The following is a 22,539-nucleotide window of genomic DNA, read 5'->3' as shown; positions in this document are numbered from 1 at the left end:
ACAAAACAATAATATGATTAACGTCACTAAACTAATGCTTTTAAGAGGTCATGACCACTTATTTATCCTTTAGCTGATCTCCAATTAGATGATCAAAGGCCAGATTTAGGAAGTGTATGGAAAAATGATGGGCTCGTGTTTGATATCATATGATTGACACCAATGAGTATCTAATTATGTTTGGCAATCAAAAGTGCTAGTTCCAGTCTTTGCTTCAATTGGACAGCTATGTTGATTTCTCAGATTTAAAACATATTGGTCTTATTTGCCATTGTAATTACTTTAATATGTAAGATATGCGAGTAAGAATACTATATTATTCAGGTAGGTTTATGTTTCTTTTTTGGATACTTTAGAATCTTTCATACATGTTTGGGGTTGATCAGGATTTGGTCTTATTTATTTATTTTATTTTATGTTTTGAATGTTGATTGCATCCATGCCCCCCACCCCATCTTTTGGTGAGACTATTATTCTGTTAGGTTTATGTTTCTTTTTCGGTTACTTTAGAATCTTTCATGCATGTTTAGGGTTGATTAGGATTTGATCTTTTTAATTTTTTTTTTGTTTATTTATTTAGTTTTGAACGTTGATTGCACCCATATGCCCCACACCATCTCCTGGTGAGACTTGAACTCGAGATCTCACACTAGAACATCCCTTGTATACATGGAAGCATAGGCCCGATCCACATTAGGATTTGATCTTGTTTACTCCTTTGCAAAATAGCTGGTTCAGAGAGCATTTTTCTATTTTGAATGAATTGCGAGGACTTGGTTTTTCTTTGAATGTTGATTACATACCCACACACCCCTTTATCCATGGGGGAACTTGAACCCATGACCTCACACTAGAAATCCGCAGAAAAGACTTTGGGGGCCTAAAGGTGATCCGATGAGCAATGCTTGTAGCATGAGATGGAAAGAACAATTTTCTCTTTCTCTCAATATCTGCTTTAAATATCCAACATTTAGCAATCCCAAATCTTTTATAAACTCTTTCAATTGATAATACATATTACTGGGTGTGTTTGTTAACTGCCTTTTGGTAGAGGCTAGCTCCAGTTCAGATGCTAACTAGATCTTTTGAAATTGAATTCATTTTGGATATTTTAAAACTTTTACAAACTTGTGTGTTTTTCTATAGGTGGGCTATGGAGCTTTGGTTGCTGACTTTTATGTTCCCAAGAGTATTCCATCATATGCAAATGAAAGAATTGTAAGCATCTATTCTAATGTTTATGTTAGAAAATACATGCAGAGGTATTTTCGTCATTTTACCATTTTAGTTGTTAATTTTCTTTATGTAATCTTGTTCTGCATGTTAAATTATAATAGAGGTTAAATTTTCATGTGCATAGGATGTGTAGCTAGTGAGATATAAGGAGATTAAGGTTTATTAAGTGTGCAAGGGCATTTTTGTAATTTGTAACTCAAAACACCCATTTATGAAGTCTGGAAATTCGTGCACAATTCTCAATGAAGCCTTTCAGGCTCTTCAAAAATTTCTACTTCTCCTTTCTCCTTTTTTCTCTCAATTTTCTTCTCTTCCTTCACCCAAATTTGGATTTTTTCATGGTACCAAAGCAGTAGATCGTTGTCAGAAGCATTCTACTGTAGATTCTTTCCATTTTTTAAGAGGATGACCTAATGGAAGGAGAAATACTACAGGGTTTTGATGCTGGTTCATCAAAGTTAAACTTTTTTCTTCTTTTCTCTTCCATAACCTTAGGTCTTTATGCACCATTGAAGGATTCTCTACACTTTGATTGCCCTAATTGGGTTTTTGAGATCCGTATCAGCCAACACAGTATTGACGTCAACCCAATTGATGACGTTAACCCTAATTGCTACCACTTTTGCATGATATTGGTTAAAATAGCTGTGAAATGCTGGTTATTAGATTGTTAAAGTGCACATATCCTATTTTTGTACCCTAACCTTAATTTTGTGAGTGGGGAGGCCCACCTTGGTGATAAATTTGGAAGTTATCTAGAAGCTTAAATTGGCAATTTTATGATCCAATATCAGTATTATGGCTGAGACAGGAGAAATTTATATCCTGACTAAACTAAATTCTGGGTTTGATGAAAATGATACCATCATGATTACTTCGGAAAAATTGACAGTGCCTAATTATCTTAATTGGGCTGTCTGTCAAAATGTATCTTAAGGGTTGAAAGAAGTTGAAGTATCTGAGATGATCCTCCAATGTCTCTAGTTGATGATTGAGAGGCAGAGGACAATCAGGTTATGACCTGGATTGTCAATAGTATTGATTCTACTCTTAGAAATCAGGCGATGAACTGTGAGAAAGTAAAGACTATGAGGCTATCTCTAGAATCTTTATATGCACAGGAGAGTAATCTCTTTTGAGTTTATGAATTGTATATAAATTTTTTGGGTTGAAAAGAAGAAATCGAATTGTTACAAAATATTATAGTGTGTTTACTATGGATGAAAATGAGTTGAGAAAACAACAAAATCAGCTGCTTGTTGCAAAAAAAATTAGATGGTTTAGGTGCTGAATTAATGTTATTAAAGCCCAAGTGTTAGCTTTGGATGAAATCCCTATTCTCTCTACCACTTTTAATCAGATTATGAGGGATGAGAAGACTATTGTACTTGGAGCAGGTAAAGGAAGTAAGATAATGGAAGTCACTACTCTTAATGCTTCCAACAGTACATCAGCTCCTACAAATTTCTCTTGAGGTAGAGGTAGAAGCCGAGGTAGTGAGGGCCCTAGCAGAGGTAAAGGACGTGGCAATGGTAAGTTAGAAATGAAGTGTGTTTATTGTGGCGGAAATAAATATTATTCTGACAGATGATGGGTTAAGTTTGGGAAGCCTGCTTGGGCTAGTTCTACAACTCTTGATAGTGGAAGTGGGAGTTTAGATTCTTCTATGTTGGTTACAACGGCTACTCCAGATGAGATGCAATAATTAATACAGTAGCAGATTGCTCAACGCATGGCCCAAATATTTGTTGCTTCGAACTCGACATCTGTAGCTCATGCTTCCATCCCAATCCTTAGTTCTACTAGTGTTGACTCGGGTATGGTAGCTTATCATGTTCACTCGTCATCATCCTGGGCTCTTGACTCAGGAGCCTCTAGATATATGTCAGGTATGTCGTCATTGTTTTTCGATTTAAAAGAGTCTGTGTGTCAATATGTTAATCTTACAGATGGTTCTACCTCTCCTCTTCAATGAGTAGGCAATGTTACTCTTGCTTCCTTTTTGTCACTCGAGTCAAAGCTTTTTGTTCCCAAGTTTTCTCTACATTTGTTGTTGGTTAGTCAACTAGCCAAGTCTGTGAGTTGTTCCCTCACATTTTATCCTACTCATTGGGTTTTTCAAGATCTCGCGATGAGGAAAACAATTGGTTCTACTCGTGAGAGAGATGTGTTATACTACCTGGAGAACCATCGGCAGAATAGTATTCAGGCGTTGCATACCACGAATTCTCCTCTACAATGGCACTAGCGGTTAGGTCATCCATCTGCAACAAAACTGACTCCAGTCTTTCCAAACTTTTCGTCTAGTTATTATTTTCAGTGCGAGTCGTGTCAACTGGGCAAACCTCACTTAAGTTCATTTCCAGTCTCGTCTCGTAAAATGAACCATCTATTTGAGATTTTAAAGTGTAGATCATCTTCTATATGTTTTATTTTCTCATGAAAAACAAGATTCTTGGCAATTGATGGTTGGTTGATTGTTACACCTAGTCACCATATGGTCTTCAAAAGTTTTTAACTTCTTTAACTCTGATTGAATCCACATGAGTTCACTTACGTTAATGAGCCATTGATTGATACTCTTCCTCTACACTCGAACGAGCCACTACGTTTTACTTTTTACTCTTCCAACTAATGAGGTTGCCTCCAATGAATTCACATAAACCTATGATGGATTTTGTCGAGTTTCGATCCAGTATAAACTGCTTCTGAGTATTCTTCCCCCTTGAGGTGATCATGAGGTATACAGATAGCCCCCTTGCCTGGAGCTCTCTTCAAATATTATAAGATCCTTTGCGATGGGACGAAGACTTAGATGAGGCAATGAAAAATGGTCTAGTTTAAAAAAATGTCATATTTGCTGAAATATAAGTTCTTTTACTAGTAGGATCATAACATTTATGACCTTTTTGAGTACAAAGATAACTAAGGAAAATGCATTATACAACAGGAGGAGACAACTTTTCATTTTTGTGGACCAACAAAACGAACAAAACATAATGAATCAAGCACCCAAGGTTTGACATTGAACAAGGAAATTTTAGACTCAAGCACTTGCAGAATTCCTCCCAAAATAGAAGATGACATTTTGTTAATCAAGAAACATGATGTGAGAATGACATCTCCCCAATACAATTTTAGGCCACTCATCTGGAACAAAAGTGTACGTGCCACTTCCATCAAATGTTGATTTTTGCATTCTACAACCACATTTTGTTTGGGGTATATGCCCATGACTATTGATGGATGATCCCATGAGAAGCACCAAAAAATGTTAACTTTTGGTTTATGAAATCAAGACCATTATTTGAACGAAGGAAATGAATGGAACCAAATTAAGTTTTTATTTCATTGAAATATTTGACAAATCATCGAAAACTTCAGTTTTTTTCCTAAAGAGATACACCTAAGTGACTACTACAATCGTCTATAAATGTTAAAAAATACTGGAAAGCAAAGAAGTTGGAAGTCTTACAAGGATCCTAAACATCTGAATATACTAATTCAAACGGAATTTGACTCTGGTTGCTACTAATTGGAAAAAAGAATTCTTATGGTGCTCCCAAGTTAACATGATCAACATTGAAAAGTATCTGAAGGTAAGGTAGGAAGAAATTGACATAACTTCCAAGGATATAGATATCACAGCCATAGATGCCGCTAGTAAGGTGTCACAGCAGCATTCCTAAGTGTTTTTTGTTGATTTTTTGAATGACATCCAGCTCTCATGTCCAAAACTAATCACTCTCCCTGTTTGCAAATCCTTAAACATACAATTAGAAGGAAAAATGTAACAAAACAACTTAGACGTGAGTTGGCTTGCTAATAGTAAATTGATTGGAAATTTTGGAACATACAAGACAGACAATGAAAAATGTGTATTGGGTTTAACTCCTTCACTTGTGACAGATGATCAAGACCAATCTGTTAATTTGCAAAGACTTAAAAATGAGGAAGGAGATAAAGCAGTGAACAAGGAGGGCATACCTGTCATATAGGTCGATGCCCCAAAATCAATAACCCATGAGGTCTAAGAAGATACATGGAGTGCCATGTACTTAGTGTAGTTAGAGTGACATTTGCTAAGGATGAAGTGTTGGGCACATTAGGAATAGAAGTAGGAGCAGTTGTGAATCGGTCCAATTGATAAAGAAAGTTGTTGAAATTCATCTTGTGAGCTATTGGTAGATCCCTATGCACTTCCACTACCATCAAATATAGTGAAATTTGGCCAGGCCAGTTTTCCATATTTGTCCTAACATTTTTCAGAATTATGATTGGACATTCACAATGTATACACTTTTTGTTCCCATGACTGCTGCCTCCTCCTCCATCACGATCCGAGCCTCGACCTTCCCCTCTCCCTTAGATGTCTCAAATCGATTGGGAAGTAAAGGATAGGTTAAGAGCAGCAACATCTGAAGTCTTAGAGTCCCTGCTAGCTTTAGATATAACTGCTCTTCCACTTCTAATCACTTTTTATAAGCTTTCTTTAGTGTTGGAATGACATCATCTGCTAACATTTGTGTTTGTAGGGCCTCATATTTGGGTCTTAATCCATGCAGAAATCGAGCCACTTGAATAAGGACTGTGGTAATGGGATGAAGCACTGCTATTTTGGCAACACGTCACACATTTTTATGTAACTTTGTAAAGTCTTTTCACGCTTGCTCATACTAAAGAACTTTACATACAATTCAATTTGCTTTTTGATTAAAAATAGACTCGAGAGTCTTCCACATGTCCTTAGCAATGTCACAATTGATTACTTGATTACCGATATGGGGCTGCATTGGATTCAACACCCAAGTTTGAACTTGATGGTCTTTTGCTTCCCAATCTTTAGTTATTTGATTAGGAGGGGATCCTCTTGTATACTTTGCTTTTCTCTTTGCGATAAAGAACTTCTCAACAACTTGTGACAAATTCAGAGACTTTGACCCATTGAACTCAACTAAAGTAATCTCAATAATTTGAACCATTTAACTTCTTAACAACTTGTGACCCGTTTAACACAAGGATGTAATGGGAGTGGTAAACCCAAAAATAGTGTGCACAAACACTTGTAGGCCTCACATTTCACAAAATTCACTTATTTTTTTGAAAACCCATATTTTTTTTTGAAATGATGCTGATTTTTATTAAGACAAAGCTCAAAAGAGCAATTTACAAAGGAGGGAAGCCTTCCCAAACAATGAGAGATTGTTGGGAAGTTCCAAATTTTGCCAATTTATCAGCCAAAGAGTTGGCTAATCTAGGAATGAGATTTCAATTACAATGAGTAGAAGATACAATGTCAGCAATACTATCAGTGATGGGCCAGTGGCGCCAAGGGGGGGAGCTATCTTTGGAACACCAACTAATAACAGTCTTCGAGTCACCTTCAATGATTAACTTGCCATGGAAACGATCCTTTAAGATTTGGAGGTCGAACAACAGAACACCAACTTCAGTATTATTAGAATCGGCAATGCCCACCGGACCAACATAAGAAAGGATAGGGTCTCCATTGTGACCTCTGAACACACCGCCTACTCCAGCCAGCCCAGGACAACTAATAGCACCACCATCAAAATTCAGCTTAATGCAGTCGCAAGGGGGAGGATCCCAGATGGCCATATTCAGAGTTTTGCAGGGGCCAAACATATGGGTAATCAGATTCCAATTTTCCCGATGGAAAACACTCGATAGAGTGGCAAAATCCTTCCTTGTATGAAGCCAACTCGAGATGAGGCCAACGGCATGAGAAACCATGTTGTTTGGGGTGCTAGCTTTGGAGTTGAATCTCCGGTTGTTCTGCTTGAGCCAAATGCACCATGGAACATGCGCAAGACAGGCCGAAAGTATTAACTTGCCCAGCCGAGGAAGGTGAATCCCTCAAACCATCTCAAAGGTGCCAAAAAGGTCCTGATGTATCCCCACTTGGAGCCCAATCTTCTGAAAAATCTTCATCCAGACTTGCCACAAAAATCCAACAGAACTGGAGACTCCACAACTGCTCACTCCATGAATCAGCCACAGAGCAAGAGAGGTCGCTAGCCACCCTACGCAGCCCCGAGAAGTCCTCTGAGAGCGATCGGGGGCTACACCATTCATCTGATCAAAAGAGAAAGGTTCTTCCATCCATATGTGATACTCGACAATCCTCTAGTAATAACAATTGCAGTAATTGATTAAGAAACAACACCAAATATAAGCCCAATTATGTCTGCATAGACAAACATGTGTCCCAAACTTGGGTGACATAGGCACAAGAACTCCAGATTGCTCTTCATGACTTCATTTGGACCTTATAGGATGACAAAGACATATAATAACGGCTATAGATAGCGGCACAAGCCATTAACCTTTAGGTTAAGGCACAAAAAAGGATAAAGAACTAACCTTTAAATTCTAGCAGTAAAAGCAATTGAGAAATCCAATCATGAAGGGAGATTGCAGACTTCAGGAAGAAAAAAAAAACTCTACTTAAGTTTGATTTATGGATTGGATTGCTTTGATACTGTGTAAAGTAGATTGATGGAAGAGAGTGGAGAAGAAATAAGAAGTGGGGAGCAAAAAGGTCTATGAGGTGCAGCCTACTCAATAGGGAGAAAAGTTGACCCCTATCCTCTTTTATTAATCTCACTTAAGTAATTTTACATCTTAACAAAAGTGCCCCTCATAAGATGACTTATACACAAATGAGTAAAAAGACGACTTAAAAGCATCCTGAATTTACAATTTCAACCACACCAACTTTAAACTACTAATCTGGGCCACCTTGATTACAATATTACAGAACAACCCAGAACTGAAATATGCCTTCTAACAAATACCACACTCAAACAGCTTTTTGGGACTTCTACTTGAAATAAAAGTGCTCTAGAAACTTTAAGCACGTGTCTATATTTATAATCGACCAGTTCATTGTTTTGTGGAGTATAGCACACAAACCTTGATGTAGTATTTCATTTGAAGAGCAGAAGTCTGTTACGGTCCCGAGTCATGGATCGAGTAACACGGCGTGGGATTTGTGAATCCAGCACTCAGAATTTACTCACTTCACGTCAAAGGTCTGTGTATGAGTATTTCTCCTTAACCAATGCTTGGCCAGGAGGAAAGATCCTCTTTTGAGGGTCCTACCGAGTTGTTGTGCTAGGTAGAAGACCCCACAGCAATGCTGACCTTGCTAGAGCAAGGTGCTCTCTTTTCTAGGTCACGGCAAAGAGGGTTTGGCCCTCTTTGTTGCTGCTCTAGCTAAGAATGCAATCCTTCTTTCTTAAATAACTTGAAACACGAGTTTGGGATAGATTAATACCTCTTCTTTGATGCTATGATCAGCTCCCACGTTGCACCAGGAATTGCTCAAGATTTGAGGATAAAAATCCTCACTTTGCTGCTTGGTCAGGGAGGAATTGGGCCTCTCTTGCTGCTGCTGCCTAGAAAGAGGATAGACCTCCTCTTTGGGCTCGGAAAAGGGGCAGGAAGCTCCTTTTCTTAGTAGTGATGATGGTGGATGAATTTGGGTGAAGATGGATGGCAATGGAGGGTGAATGATAGGTTGGATTTTTGGAGTAAACCCTAAACTCGGGATCAAGAGGTGATCCCAACCTATTTAGACTAGGTTATTCTAAAATCTCAAAGCTTACCTATTTCATTCATACCTATCCCTTAAATAGGGAGTTTTAGGGTTAGGGTTACAATAATTCCCCATAATGCCCTTACATAAAAAGTAATTAGAAATAACTCCTACTTAAAACAATATAAGAAATAAATCCTACTTAAAACAATATTAGAAATAAATCCTACTCAAAGAAATATAAGAATTAAATCCTATTGAGTGAGTTGTTGTTGTCTTCTTCGTTGTGTGATTCGGTGTGCTATTGAGTCCACAACAAAGTCATCAAGTGTTGTGGTCGTATAATTCAATGCATTATCAGATCTCAAAACACGAATATTGAAGCCAAATCACACTTTTATTTTAGTATAAAAATTTTTAAATACATTAAGAACTTAGATCTATCTTTGAAGAGAGATCCTAGTCACATGATAAAGGTCATCATAAGTACTGAAACACAACTGGATTTTTTACCTTACAAGGAACTCAATTATTAGAATGAACCTGGCAAATGGAGTAGAACTCATTTTATTATTCTTGCCTAAACTCATTGTCTTTTTCCTCACGTAAATTACATTTTTGTACGTATATAAGCATTCCCCCAGCTGCTTCTGTTTTGGTTGATGTGCACTTCATGGCTTTCGTCTTTGGTCTGTTTTTGCTCCTGATTTTATATGTTATCTATCCTGGTGCATCTATTCTAATCTTGTATGGCTTAGCAGTCCGTGTTTTTTTGGCTATCAAACGGTATTGGTTTCCCCATTACTATGGTTTCTATTTTTGTTTTTTTTATTTTTGATAACTTAAATGTCATGATTATTCTATTTCAAAAAGAAGTTCCCTGGTTATCTTTACAAGATTTATTCATTTACTTTCTGTGAGATCTACTCAGATTATTAAAGCTACCTTGCTTCTTGTAAAATGAACTTGCTGAAGGAACTATACTTAGAATCAATGTTGCGTACACATGTTTATCTTTTGGACTGTATTTCCTCAAATGAAGCAAGCATAGAAGTTACATAAAGCAAGCAATTTTGGCATAAGGATTTCCAGTAGTAGAAGTTTGTGTAAGCCTAGTAACATGTTCTTTTTCATGCAGAGATTGTTTATTGCTCAAACAGAAAGTATTGAGACATCCTCTTGTATTATAAGTCCTCCAGAAGTGAAGTAAGCACTGTCCGTTTCCATAGCTCCTGTATTAAGTTCAGTCTAAAAAGAAATATTCACCTCAGGGAAAAGTTCACTCCAAATTGTGTCTTGCTGTTGATTTTGCAGTTTCGTGATAAATGGAAAAGGAGTGGAGAAGAGGAATAGTGCATCCATGGTAGTATCTATTTTACATCAACACTGGTTTGGTTCTAAAGAATGCATCTGCAGCAATTTTATCCTTTTTTTGTTGCTTACTTTTTTTACTTGATTAGGACAGTGGACCACAGTTTCCAACAGATGTGACTTCAATGCTTGTATTTGGAACAAATCTGATCCAGGCCATAGGAAATTTTAATGGTACTTAGAATACTATGAGATTTATGTTGTGCTATGTTATATATATATATTTTTTTTTGAGGAATATGTGATGTCTACAAAATTTCTTCAGGTAATTACATTATAGCCATTGCATATATGAGTATGACAGTTCCAAAATCAGATGCTGCCAGAATTGAGCTTCCAGATTATGTCCAACGGGCATCCGCAGCAACAGCACTTCCGTCAGGTAACCAAGTAATTAGGACTTGCCCTGATGGTTGTGAATGGAAAAGCTGATCGACCTTTAGAACTTGGCTCCTGATCACAATGTCTGCATGATTTTGTGTTTGTAAATCCTTGCTGGTTGGTCTCTCGCAGAGCATTTTACTGTATGATCTTTGCCATTAGTAGTCACATACCTCTCACTATCTGATTTTACAATGAGGTTGTTGATTTCTCTAATTCACCCTAGATCTTTTATTACAAAATCGGTAAGCTAATAGTAAAGGTTACATTTGCTGACCTTGTGATTTTAGAGTAAGGTTGTTGATTTCTTCAATGCACACAGGATTTGTTAATATGGGAACGGGTATGTTAATAGTCAATGCTGTAATTCCCATCTTACCTCTAATAAGATGAGGAAAGCCTATTCAAGCCATCTTATTATGTTGTACTTCAGAACTAAAATGTCATTTTGGCAATTTTCATCAGTAGTTCTGTCCTTTGTCTGCCTGTACGTAGAATTTATCATCACTGAAATGATATTGTACCTTGACTCTTACGGCTGTGGTAGTTGAACAAGGAGATTTGCTGTTCCAGACCAGAAAGAGTGTGTCCTCTTTGTGGGAGCTTTAGTGTTTATTATTATTCTTTTGGTAGATATTTGACACTTTGAATGTCAACTTAACTTTGTCTCAGGGCACTCTCTCTTCGGGAGTTCCAAAAATATAAAAGAATTAAGATTAATCCAAGATTGTCTGGCTGAGGATATTTCAAGGTTCAAGTTAGATCTCCAGATGCAGCTAGGTCTTTTTTTCCATACAGTAGAGAGATAGCCCCCAGTTAGACCTGGAGAGGAGAATGCTCTCATACAGCAGAGAGATAGCCCCCCAGTTAGAGGTAAAAAATCGACCCGTAACCTGCTTGTATTACTTCTGTTGATTGTCAGGACTATGGATTTAGCTCATGGAGAAAAGGGAGAGACACCCATGGGAGAAAAATAGGAGGAAGAAGAGGTTATGGATTTATGTCCTAACCCTTCCCCTGATGCTCAATTTATAGATTAGTAATCCTATAATATTACATTTATGCCCCTGAAACTTAACCTAAGATGACTCTTTATTTACCATCCTACCATCACTATGTCGGCCTATGGGCCTTCCCCTTGATCTATGGGCCTTGAGCCTATCTTCCGCATCTCTTGGATGTGTGGGTCTTCCTTGGTCTTATGGGCTTGAACCCATCTTCTAATACACTTGGATGTGTGGGTCTTCCTTGTTCATGTGGGCTCGGGCCCATATTCCAACAACTTCTAAGTAAAAGGAGTACAAAAAGACTATAATACCCTTTTACCTTATTACATATTGCAGACTACTACTAACATAATAAAAAACAGTATACAAACCTATCTAAGACATTTCTAATGACTAAGGGAGAAGTACAGAAGTTGAATATCATGGAGTACAAAGGAGAGAAGAAAGAGTTAGTAAGAGAGTGGTAGATAGCTTCTTGTGAAAAGATAGCCGTCATTCACAGCAAGCAAAGTGCCTTCATCAAGGAAGGAACATCCTATATTCTGTCATGACAGTTCATGAACTTGTTGATATATTTAAAGTGGGAGGGAAACCTCTAGTCATTATCAAGCTAGACCTTGAAAAGGCCTTTGACAGTGTCAATTAAAACCTTTTATTCTCACGATATGTGGGCCACGGTGCGCCAATTGAAGCAGAGGGAAGAGTTAATGACATTGTAGAGTACCTTCCTGTTGTGGAGTCAGGAGGAAACATGGCCAACGATTGAGTCAAAGACTTTTCTCTCTTTTCTGAATTTGCAATTGAAGCGGTGGTTGTTTCTTTCATTGCCAAAAGCACCAAGGGGTGCATGCAAGGCAGCAAGAGAGGTCTTTGCCCAATTTCCGAATACTGATTCCAAGCACAAAGAGTCAGGCAGAGGTGAGGTCCTTGGGTGCACAAAACTGAATTCTAATCTTGCTGAAGATGTGGGACCAGACTTTCCAAGCAAAGGGGTAGTGGAAAAGCAGGTGGTTAATGCTTTCTTCGGTGGTGCTCTAGAAGGGCAGAGAACATGAGTAATGTTACCCCATCAATGAAGATTGTCGACAATGAGGATTTTGTTTAGGCAAGTTGTCCATAGGAAGAACTTCACTTTTGGCTCCACGAAAAGCTTCGAAGCAATAGCAATGTTAACAGGGGTGGGGCCAGTGTTCCACCACTTAAAGTGATGGTAGGCCGAGGTGACAGAAAACACCTCACTGGTGTTCGGGAGGCAGATCATCTTGTCGCGCACATGAGCACCGGTCTTGAAAGAGCTGTCTTCCAAGAGAGAAAACGGTAGTACCTTCGGTGTCATTAAGTCTGTATGGAAGTCCCAACAGTTGTTTCGGCTCCAGGCGTTAGGTATTGTCACAGAGCTGTGGGGTAATAACGAGAAGTGAGGGAAAAGAAGAGGTTAAGTGGTTGTCTCCAATCCACAAATCGAACTAGAACTTTGTCATCTGCCCATTGCCAACAAAGTCACGTGTGGCAGCAGCAAATATAGGTAAGAGGAGGTAGATGGATCTCCAAAGAGGCGAGAGATGCTGGCCACCAGAAGTCCACCAGCCGTTACTCCGCCTGAGTTTAGCAGCAACTAAGGGATGCCAAATGGATGTAGATGACTTGTTGAATTTCCAAATCCACTTGAGTAAGAGGCCAGAATTCATATAAGAAGTCATCTGAATGCCAAGACCGTCCATGGTTTTTGATTTGCATATGGACCCAGCGCACTGGTGGTACTTGAATTCGCCTCCAGGTCCTCTCCAAAGAAAACGCTGCTTGAGGCTCTCAATCCGTTTGCAGACTGAGGCAGGGCAAGGGATGAGAGAGAGGAAGTAACTCAGAATCCCTGCAAGGCAAGAGTGGAGCAGCACAAGCTTGCAACCTTGGACAGAAGCTTACCACACCAATATGCCAACCTGAATTCCATCTTCTCAATCACAAGGGCTCAAAGATTCTTTTGTCACGACGGTCAATAAGAGGCAGGTCCAAGTAGGTGCTAGGTATGGAGTCAAGTGAGCAGCCAAGATTGGTGGGCATGGAGTCAAGTGAGCAGCCAAAATAGGTGGGCATGGAGGCAAGTTCAGAGGCATCAATGGAGTAGCCCATGTGGGTTGTTTTCTGCCAATTAATTTTCTGACCCGAGTAGAGATCGAAGAGGCTGAGAAGAGCCTTAACACTTCATAACTAAATAATTATAACATAGATTTTAATAAGAGAGTACCAAACTGAATCCAGTAATAAAGACATCTAAACTACGAGGGGTAACATATAGATAGAAGTAACTTTTTTATATAATTAGTGTTGATTTTCAGGACTCCATGAATTTAGTTCATGGAGAAAAAGGGAGAGAGAGACCCATTGGGAGAAAACTGGAGGAAGAAGGGTTATGGACTTGATAATCCTAACCCTTCCCCTAAAGCTCAATTTATAGATTAATCAAACTATTGTATTACAATAATACCCCTGAACTTATGGTTTAGGGTTTTAACCCTGGAACTTCAACCTAATTATATCAATGCCATCTCTATGAGATGACTCTTTATTTACCATTCTGCCATCTTTGTATGCGGACCTATGGGCCTTCTCCTTGATCTGTGGGCCTTGAGCCCGTCTTCTATATCTCTTGGATGCATGGGTCTTCCTTGGTCTTATGGGCTTGAGCCCATCTTCTAACACACTTAGATATGTGGGCCTTCCTTGGTCGTGTGGGCTTGGGCCCTATCTTCCAACACTCCCCCCTCAAGCTGGAGGTGAGAGAACAACATGAACTCCCAACTTGTTGCAAATGATGTATAAAATATTGTTTTGTATAATGGGGGTGAGAGAATATCATGAGCTCCTAGCTTGCTGCAAATGATGTATAAAATCTTGTTTTGTATAATGTGGCACATCTTCCAACACTCCCCCTCACGCTGGTGCTCTCGTTCATGAGGCCCAACTGGCATAAGAAAAGTGAGAGTAAAATTACTTCAAGTGGTATGACATTGCTCTTTAATCCAGTCAAATAACTCATGCTGGATGTTCGGTACATTCCTATCTTCTATAGGTAGTGCCACATTTATTAATGTAGGTAGTGGGTCTATACGTTGTTCGGAAGTGTAATAAAAAAACACTTCCATCACTATGTCCCTCCACAGGACTATAACTCTCAAGTGGTAGGAGTAATAAATGCCAATTCATGGGGGTATAACATAGAGTTAGTAATAAACTCTTCCATCACGGTGAAATAACATAGATGTCCTTACAGGTAGTGGATGGAGTAATAAGCTCCTCCGTCACGGTGATGTAACATATACTAAGGTCACCTCTTCTTCAACAATAATGTCTCATCCAATGAGACATAATAGTAGCAGTTGTAATGGGTTTGGGCCCATATAACACGAACCAAAATAATCCTTGTAAAATTGTCCCATGAAATAATCTAATGCACATATCTGTACCAAATAATATGTTGACCAAGGAATAATCTGTCAATTTTTCAAAATAATAATTTAGCCAGAGAAAAATTTACCGAGTCGCGCCGAGTCAAATAGTAGACCAATATATCCGAGTCACTGCAGAAATATGTATAAGCTTTGGTCCAAACACGTATACTGAGGCAGAAAATAAGTGGCCTGAATCGGATTGACCCGGACCGAGTTGACTCAGCAGAACCGTCGCTGGGTGAACTCGGGCCGGTCCGGGTCTGGGTCAGAACAGGCGGGTGACCCGGATTTAATAACTTTTCTAAGTTAGGAAACGTAAATATTTCAATAGTGTCATCTTCTTCACGCGGCCAAAGGACTTGGCAGTTTGAAATTTGTTTTCGCATTCTGGACTCTTTCCCAATATCATTGGCAATAGTAAGAATCGGGAAAACGTCTCCTTCCCCATGACGCCGAAAAGCTCGGGACATCAGAGTTGTCCTGCGGCAATCAAACAATTTTTTTTTTTCTTTCACAACACCGAAGGTCTCTCGGCGGAAACAGTCCAGAAACTCATGGTGCCGAAGGACTCTCGGAATGCCTTCGTCTTCTTCACGGTGCTGAACAACGAGACGTCTTTCTCACGAAGTAGAAACTTGACTCGGCAGTCTTACAACAGAATCGTCTTTTCCGGTTCCGAACAGAGCGGAAAACCAGAGAGAGCAGAGACGTATTGTCGTGGTGACCAGTGAGACTTCCTTTTCCGTGAGAAGTTGTCTTTTCCGGCGCAACAAAAAAATACTTCTAGCTGCAGCAGAGACTACTGACAGAGCAGCAAGATACAAGCGTTGGCAAGAATTCTTCCTCTCTATCTGTGCGTGTTTCTCTCTTCACCGGTCTCTGAGGTGGCGACCAATGGTGCCGGTCACCCCAACTATGGCGACGGAAGGACTGGACTCAAAAGCGCTCATGTGGAATTCGAGCTGCCGTGGGCCAGCCTTGCTTTGATGCGACGATCATTCTAGACATGCTGAGAATTTCTAGGGATGTAAACATGGACGAAATAAGAGATGTTTGCTGTCCAGTCGAGTTCACTCGGATTGGATTCACTGGATAATCCAAAAAATCTATGAATGGCAATCTGGAAAAAAATACAGCTAAGGGGTGTAGTTACTAAAAAATAAACATGAGCAACAAAATAAAAAAATTAATATTCAACAACGGAAAAAAACAAAGGAGAATGAACCTGGAAAACCATAAGTCGGAATCCTAAAAATCAAAGCTCTGATACCATGTTGATTTTCAGGACTCTATGAATTTAGCTCATGGACAAAAAGGGAGAGAGAGACCCATTGGGAGAAAGTGGAGGAAGAAGGGTTATGGATTTGATAATCCTAATCCTTCCCCTAAAGCTCAATTTATAGATTAATCAAACTACTGTATTACAATAATACCCCTGAACTTAGGGTTTAGGATTTAGGGTTTTAACCCTGGAACTTTAACTTAATTACATCAATGCCATCTCTATGAGATGACTCTTTATTTACCATCCTGCCATCATTGTATGTGGACCTATGGGCCTTTTCCTTGATATGTGGGCCTTGAGCCCGTCTTCTATATCTCTTGGATGCATGGGTCTTCTTGGGTCTTATGGGCTTGGACCCATCTTCTAACACACTTGGATACGTGGGCCTTCCTTGGTCGTGTGATCTTGGGCCCTATCTTCCAACAATTAGGTTTAGAAATTTTCAATGGAATTTCCATTTTCTCTTGTTAGAGAAACTTGTTGGGCATATTTTTCCATGTAACTCAACTGTAACTGAATTTAAAAAATTGCATGCAATGAGGGTATTTATCCTTTTGCTGTGTCTTTCATTTGCTTCTCGTAATTTGACAAGTATTTCCAAGAATAAATTTGATGTTGGTTTCTTGACCAATGACCATGACCTGCACAGTAGATGGTGAGGTGATTGAAGGACCGTCAAGAATATCTCTAAATTGTCCTATCAGGTACGTTTATGACATTCTTAAATAAGGCTTTGAACTGCTCATCTCCTAAGAACTATTTCTTTCAACTCATCTCATAGTGTTTTGATAGTTTACACTGAATTTGTTTGTCTCCATTGCTAAAAAGAAAAGGATTTTGCTTTTAATTTTGAATGAGCTATTTATTTTTATGATTCTGGTGTCTGCCGCCATCTGAAGGATGAGATGCAATTCCACATGAGTAAAAAATTGTTTTAAAATAGAAAATTATTCAATTCATATAGGTGAATATAGATTTGATATGTACAGATTAGAATTGATTAAAATTTGGGTTTTCTAAATAATTATCCATGGTATGCGCTGTAGATGGCATTTTAAGAAGAAATTTTATTTTATAAATTGGAGTTAACTCTACAAGATTGATGTACAATTGGTAAAAATCCAAGGAGTTTCTACGTAATTTTGATATACAAGACAATGACTGTCGTGTATAAAAAATGCGTTGGGCAGAGGCATTGGTTGAATACTTTCTTCATGTAATCCTGACACTGGAATGTGCAGTTAAATTGTAACTGGCCATCAGTTTGCATTAATTAGACCTTATAGTACACTTTTGAGAAGGTGTATCATTTGTGGATTGACTGTTGAGATGTAGGGGCAGGCCAAACATAAAATTGATTGAAGTTAGAGAGAAGATTTGAAAAAGTTCTGACATTGGAAATAGGACATGATATGTCAAAGTGGAGGAAACATGCTCAAGTAAACCTATGCAATCAGTACAAGGCTGTCGTGGTGCTTAATTATTGTGAAGATATGAAAATAATCAGAGCACAGAAAATTGCATAATTGCTCCTCTAACATACAAGGAAAATAATAACTTAGCAAATAATTGGCAATATTGACCCTTTTAAGTTAAAAACTTACATTATGCAACACACCCCTCAACTTGGGGCATGTATTTCAGAGAGGGAAAGTAAGCTGGACTCAAATCCACCCAACCTTGGCTGCACCCTCCTTTTTCCTCTTGAAAAAAGTTACTTTATTTGCAAGAATTTCATTCTTCCATTTTATTTATAACAATCTCCATTTTATCATTGAAGATAAATGAAATAAGAAAAAAATCCCAACTGAATTTCAATAGAATGAGAATAAATCAATTTCTACACTAAATTGAATTTAATGGTTAAATAGAAAATTGCGAGTACCTAATCTTCGATGAATTTAATTCCATGCTCCTTTTCCTCTCTCAAATTGCCACAACTCGTTAAATATATGTGATAATTTTTTTCTAGCTAGGCCATTTGTAAAAATATCACCCAAGTAGTCCTTTCACTTTACATAAAGTGTGATATTTTCCCACTCCTAATCTCAATTTAGTCTTCTCATGAATATCTAAATTATTTGTACCTATCTGCTAAAACTCCTTCATGTGAAAAGATCAGCTGAAATGGCATAATTGCATAACACTTCAACTGCTAATTACCAATTGCTGCATAAAAAAGATGTTTGTGGATCACATAGGCTATTGAGCATGAAAAAATGTAGTACTAAAAATATAGTCACTAAAAATTTACACATCCCCAGTTTCAAAACTGAGGTATATGTTGAATTCAGCGCCGCCAAAAATGAAATCATTTTCAACGACACTAAATTCGTTCTCAGTGACTAAATTTTTAGTTCTTCAGATTTTTACTCTTGACAATCTATGTGATCCACTAATTTTTCTTTCCATATGCCGCATCGCTTATTCACTATCGTAGTATTGCGCATTTATGCTTTTTCAGCTGATCTGATGTGAAGATGCTTCAAGTGATTTTAAGATGGACTTGATTGCTAGCAGCCCTATATTTGAACCATCTTCATGTTGTGAGCCTCACTAATGCAGAACTGGCGGAACTAGCCGCAGCCTATTCCATATCGCTCTTCCTAGCCTGTCCACACCAGAAGTAGACCAATTCAAGGACCAGGAGGAACTCAAAGGCAGACTTATGGATGCAAACCAATCATCTGAAGCATCTCTCATCAACCCACTTTCTGATAGACTCAGGCTGGATCCCTGGTAGCAACAATCAAACCAGAACCATGTCCAGTACAATCTTCCTAACCCTATCGTCAATCATATCACTACCATTTCCTCAACTATTTCTGTGCTAAGCAAGTGTTTAACTTCCCCTATGAACCCCCTCTTATCTATGCTTGGCCACCCGCCTATACCCAACCAAGATCCTAAGGACCAATCTATCAAATAATAATAATGATTAAGAAAGAAAAGAATAAAGAGAGAGAGAGAGAGAGAGAGGTACTGAAAACATTTTGATGCAATCCATAAACAGCATGTTGATGGACAGCTCCCTTTTTGGGGTGAATGGCAGGGAGCTCCTCTCTTTAATGAGGTACTTTTAAAAGAATTCCATCACAAGGTTATTATTTGATGCATTGGCAAAATTATCTGACTAAAGCTAGCAAACAACTATCATGTAGCCCAGTCAAGCCTGAGGTGAATGAATTTCACTATCAAATGTGACAGCAAATCTTGATGTGTAAAAGTCAGCAGGATGGTGTGCTGCTAAATTGAAAACTATGTCCACCTAAACAATTCTCTTTGTTGCAGCTTCAAACGAATTAAAACTCCAGTTAAAGGACAGCTCTGCAGACATCACCAGGTTGGAAATTTTTATGGGCTTCTATTAGATCAACTCAGCAGTTTTTGGCCTGGTTAAATGATAAATTGTGGTGGTTCTTTATTAGTGCTTTGATTATAGCAACTTCTTGGAGATAAACTTGAGGAAGCCATCATGGCGATGCCCTCATTGTAATCAGCCTGTCAGTTGCTGTGACTTGCGTATTGATCAAAATATGGCCATGGTAAGTTCACTTTTTTCTCTTTCCTTCCCCAAGTATGTAATGACATTGCCTAATGATAGGAGTGCTGTTTTTCTGTTCTTGTTGAATTCTAAACCCATTATGAATAACGCCAATGTTTGTTTGCTTTTATTGTCTCCAGATACTGCAAGAGGTAAGGGAGCATATCGTTGATGTGCTTATTTCGGGAGATGGTTCCTGGAAAATTGTTTCAGAAAAAGGTGATAGTAATGGCCACATTGATTGCCAACAGAAACCAAATGAGTCATCATCTACCTCTGGGCAGCAAGAAGAGGGACTAGGAGAGGGTAGTAGGAGTTCCAATACCCATATTGTAGATTTGACTCTGGAAGCAGTTGATGGGGAAGTGAGCATTGTAGAACATCAAATTCTCGAATTTGAAGACATAAAACCTTTTCATGGGCTACAAGGTGGTTTTGAAAATCTATCAGAGAATCCAGTTGTAGATGTATCTGAGGCAGCTGCTCAAGCAGTCCATGCTCCTGATTCTCAAATAGGTGCATATGATGTTATGTGGACAAGAATTCTCTCTCTAGTTACATCAGTTTCTACTGAGAATACTGATTGTGGTAGTTCAGGTACTGGGGCTGCTGTTACAATAGATAGCCGTACTAATTGTCACTCATCTGCATTTCCAGTTCCTACTGTTCCAGCCCCTATACTGACTGATGCAGTTTCACCAGCACTAAATCGAGAAATCCCTCAAACAGTGAGCTCATCTTTCCAGAAACCGGCAGATATTTGGCAGTTAGTGGCGAGCACTGAAAACTTACCCCTACAGCAGCAGCCACAAAGAAATGAAAACCCTCTTCTCAGTGGCAGTAGCTCTGCCCTGAGGTCATCAATACCTAGACATATTAACAGGACTCCCATTGCAGTTCAGGCACTTCCTGCTCAGACACAACTACCTACCCCATTTCAACCTCAACCTGCTCATCATCAAAGGTTATCACGATCAACAGTTCATCCCATTAGCCCTTCTGGTGGGATCCTCTCTCGGGCAATAATTTCTCAAGCACCCACTTCTTTGCCGACGAGTGCTGATACTGGTTTTTGTACTGCTGTAAGTGTTGACATGGAAAGGCTGCAATCCTTTTCAAGACAGCCGGTGCAATCTGCCCCAGCCTCTGATGTTGTGTTGCCTGCATTTGCAATGACACAGGTTTGATATTTTCTAGGGTATGTTATTTCCACCTTATTTCTTTAACTGTTCCTATAACTACTCTCTTTTTATCGTTTGTTCTGGGACCATCAGGACCACCAGTATGCAGTACCACCTAGCCAGTCATTCCAACAGATCGTTGGCCTTCCTGCAGCAAGCCAAGTTGCAAGTAGTAGCTTGAGGATGATACCCTCAGAGCAACAACAGCATAGAGCAAGTGGTGCTTATAGAGTCGCATCAGGGTCTGCTCTATTAGACCATCAGAATATGCAACTTCCTCCAGCTGCCAGGGTGTCTTCTCAAATCATGAACAGATCTGTTGCTTCAAGTTTGTCTAAACCATATTCCCCTCGTTTTCCTAATACACCAACTAATAACTGCTTCATCGGTGGTCATCAGCAACATAATTCACGAACGTCCTCACAAATGACAAGGCAACTTTCTGGAAGTCAACGATCATCATCATCATTTCCAGTGTCTTCTGATAGCATAAAGCAACAAGTGCCAATGGGAGAGCGTCCACAGAGACACAATTTGAGCTTGGGTGCAGCTGAAGGGCTGCAACTAGGAAATACAGCTACACCTGAATTGCTAGCGGAACAGAGTTGGAGACCCACAGGACGGATGATGGGAAATCTTTCTGGCCGAGCACACTCCACTGCCCTCGGTCATCTTATGGTTCAACCGACTGCATCAGCGACTCTGAATACACCGAGACAGATGATTCAACCAGCCATGCAGCTGCCCCAAACGACCCCTGCCCCATCACAGGGGCATGGTCTTGTTACCAACAAGAACATACAGGCACATACATCATAGGGGAACACGGGAGACTTGTCTGTTAGCTCTAGTCTTCTTGATCATTCTATCGTGTTGCACTGATACACCTGAGGCGAGGCGGGGTGCGTAATGTAAATGTGATACACGGTGTCCAAACTATATAATTTATATTGAAAACTGCTCTACAGAGTAGTGGTTGGTGCTCCAAATTAGTTTCTGAATATGGCCATCAAATCTCTTTATCGATATTGTTAATCCGAGGTTGTTGTTGGTCTACGACATCTTGACCAAACTCCATGGTTAATGATAGTGAAACCCAAACCAAAAAAATTATTCGATAAGTTTTATGTCGTTTTGCGTATTATAATATTTTTGTGCTATTTTGGTAGCTGATAAAAGTTGTGACTAGAAAAATTCTTGTAGACAGCTCCCTTGATAGATTTGCAGTTATTTTCCTGTACCCGGTGGCGATGGTCTCAGCGCATGCGTATCTAATCTTAAAGATAGCTGATAAGAGCAGGAATGAAACCGTCAGTGGGAACACAAGGACGAACATTGCTGCCGGATACGTTGCCCAAGGAATCCGCTTTTATACATGCATATCAATCTTTTTCAAAGCACCCGACGTGATTCCTCTGAAAGTTCACTTTTAATAAGCTCAGGGACACTGCTGCAGGAAAGTCTTGTTACTATTGGCAGTTACAACTCTCTAACGAGCTATAAAATGGGAATACGATTTCGACC

At 39.1% G+C, this 22,539-nt stretch overlaps 1 protein-coding gene across 2 annotated transcripts in view; it reads left to right on the top strand.

The window, feature by feature from the left end:
• The window catches only part of LOC137962919 (E4 SUMO-protein ligase PIAL2), a 31,442-nt gene extending 9,438 nt beyond the window's left edge, over positions 1–22,004 (top strand). Inside the window, exons 7-16 of one of the 2 annotated variants that reach the window (XM_068810053.1) lie at positions 1,147–1,218; positions 9,936–10,003; positions 10,112–10,160; positions 10,258–10,342; positions 10,434–10,550; positions 16,943–16,994; positions 19,582–19,633; positions 19,719–19,835; positions 19,975–21,015; positions 21,109–22,004. In XM_068810053.1, coding sequence (XP_068666154.1) covers positions 1,147–1,218; positions 9,936–10,003; positions 10,112–10,160; positions 10,258–10,342; positions 10,434–10,550; positions 16,943–16,994; positions 19,582–19,633; positions 19,719–19,835; positions 19,975–21,015; positions 21,109–21,834 — 2,379 coding nt within the window. In that variant the 3' untranslated portion in view covers positions 21,835–22,004. Of the gene's footprint in view, positions 1–1,146; positions 1,219–9,935; positions 10,004–10,111; positions 10,161–10,257; positions 10,343–10,433; positions 10,551–16,939; positions 16,995–19,581; positions 19,634–19,718; positions 19,836–19,974; positions 21,016–21,108 lie in introns of both variants that reach the window. The other variant, XM_068810051.1, reaches the window with a different exon arrangement.
• Positions 22,005–22,539: the final 535 nt, after the last annotated feature.

This window comes from Aristolochia californica, unplaced genomic scaffold, assembly GCF_029961685.1.
Source record: "Aristolochia californica isolate CCGP_79_NKW_82.1479 unplaced genomic scaffold, dmAriCali1.0.hap1 SCAF_4, whole genome shotgun sequence".
Lineage (NCBI taxonomy): Eukaryota > Viridiplantae > Streptophyta > Magnoliopsida > Piperales > Aristolochiaceae > Aristolochia > Aristolochia californica.
This window is presented reverse-complemented; position numbering and strand designations above follow the sequence as displayed.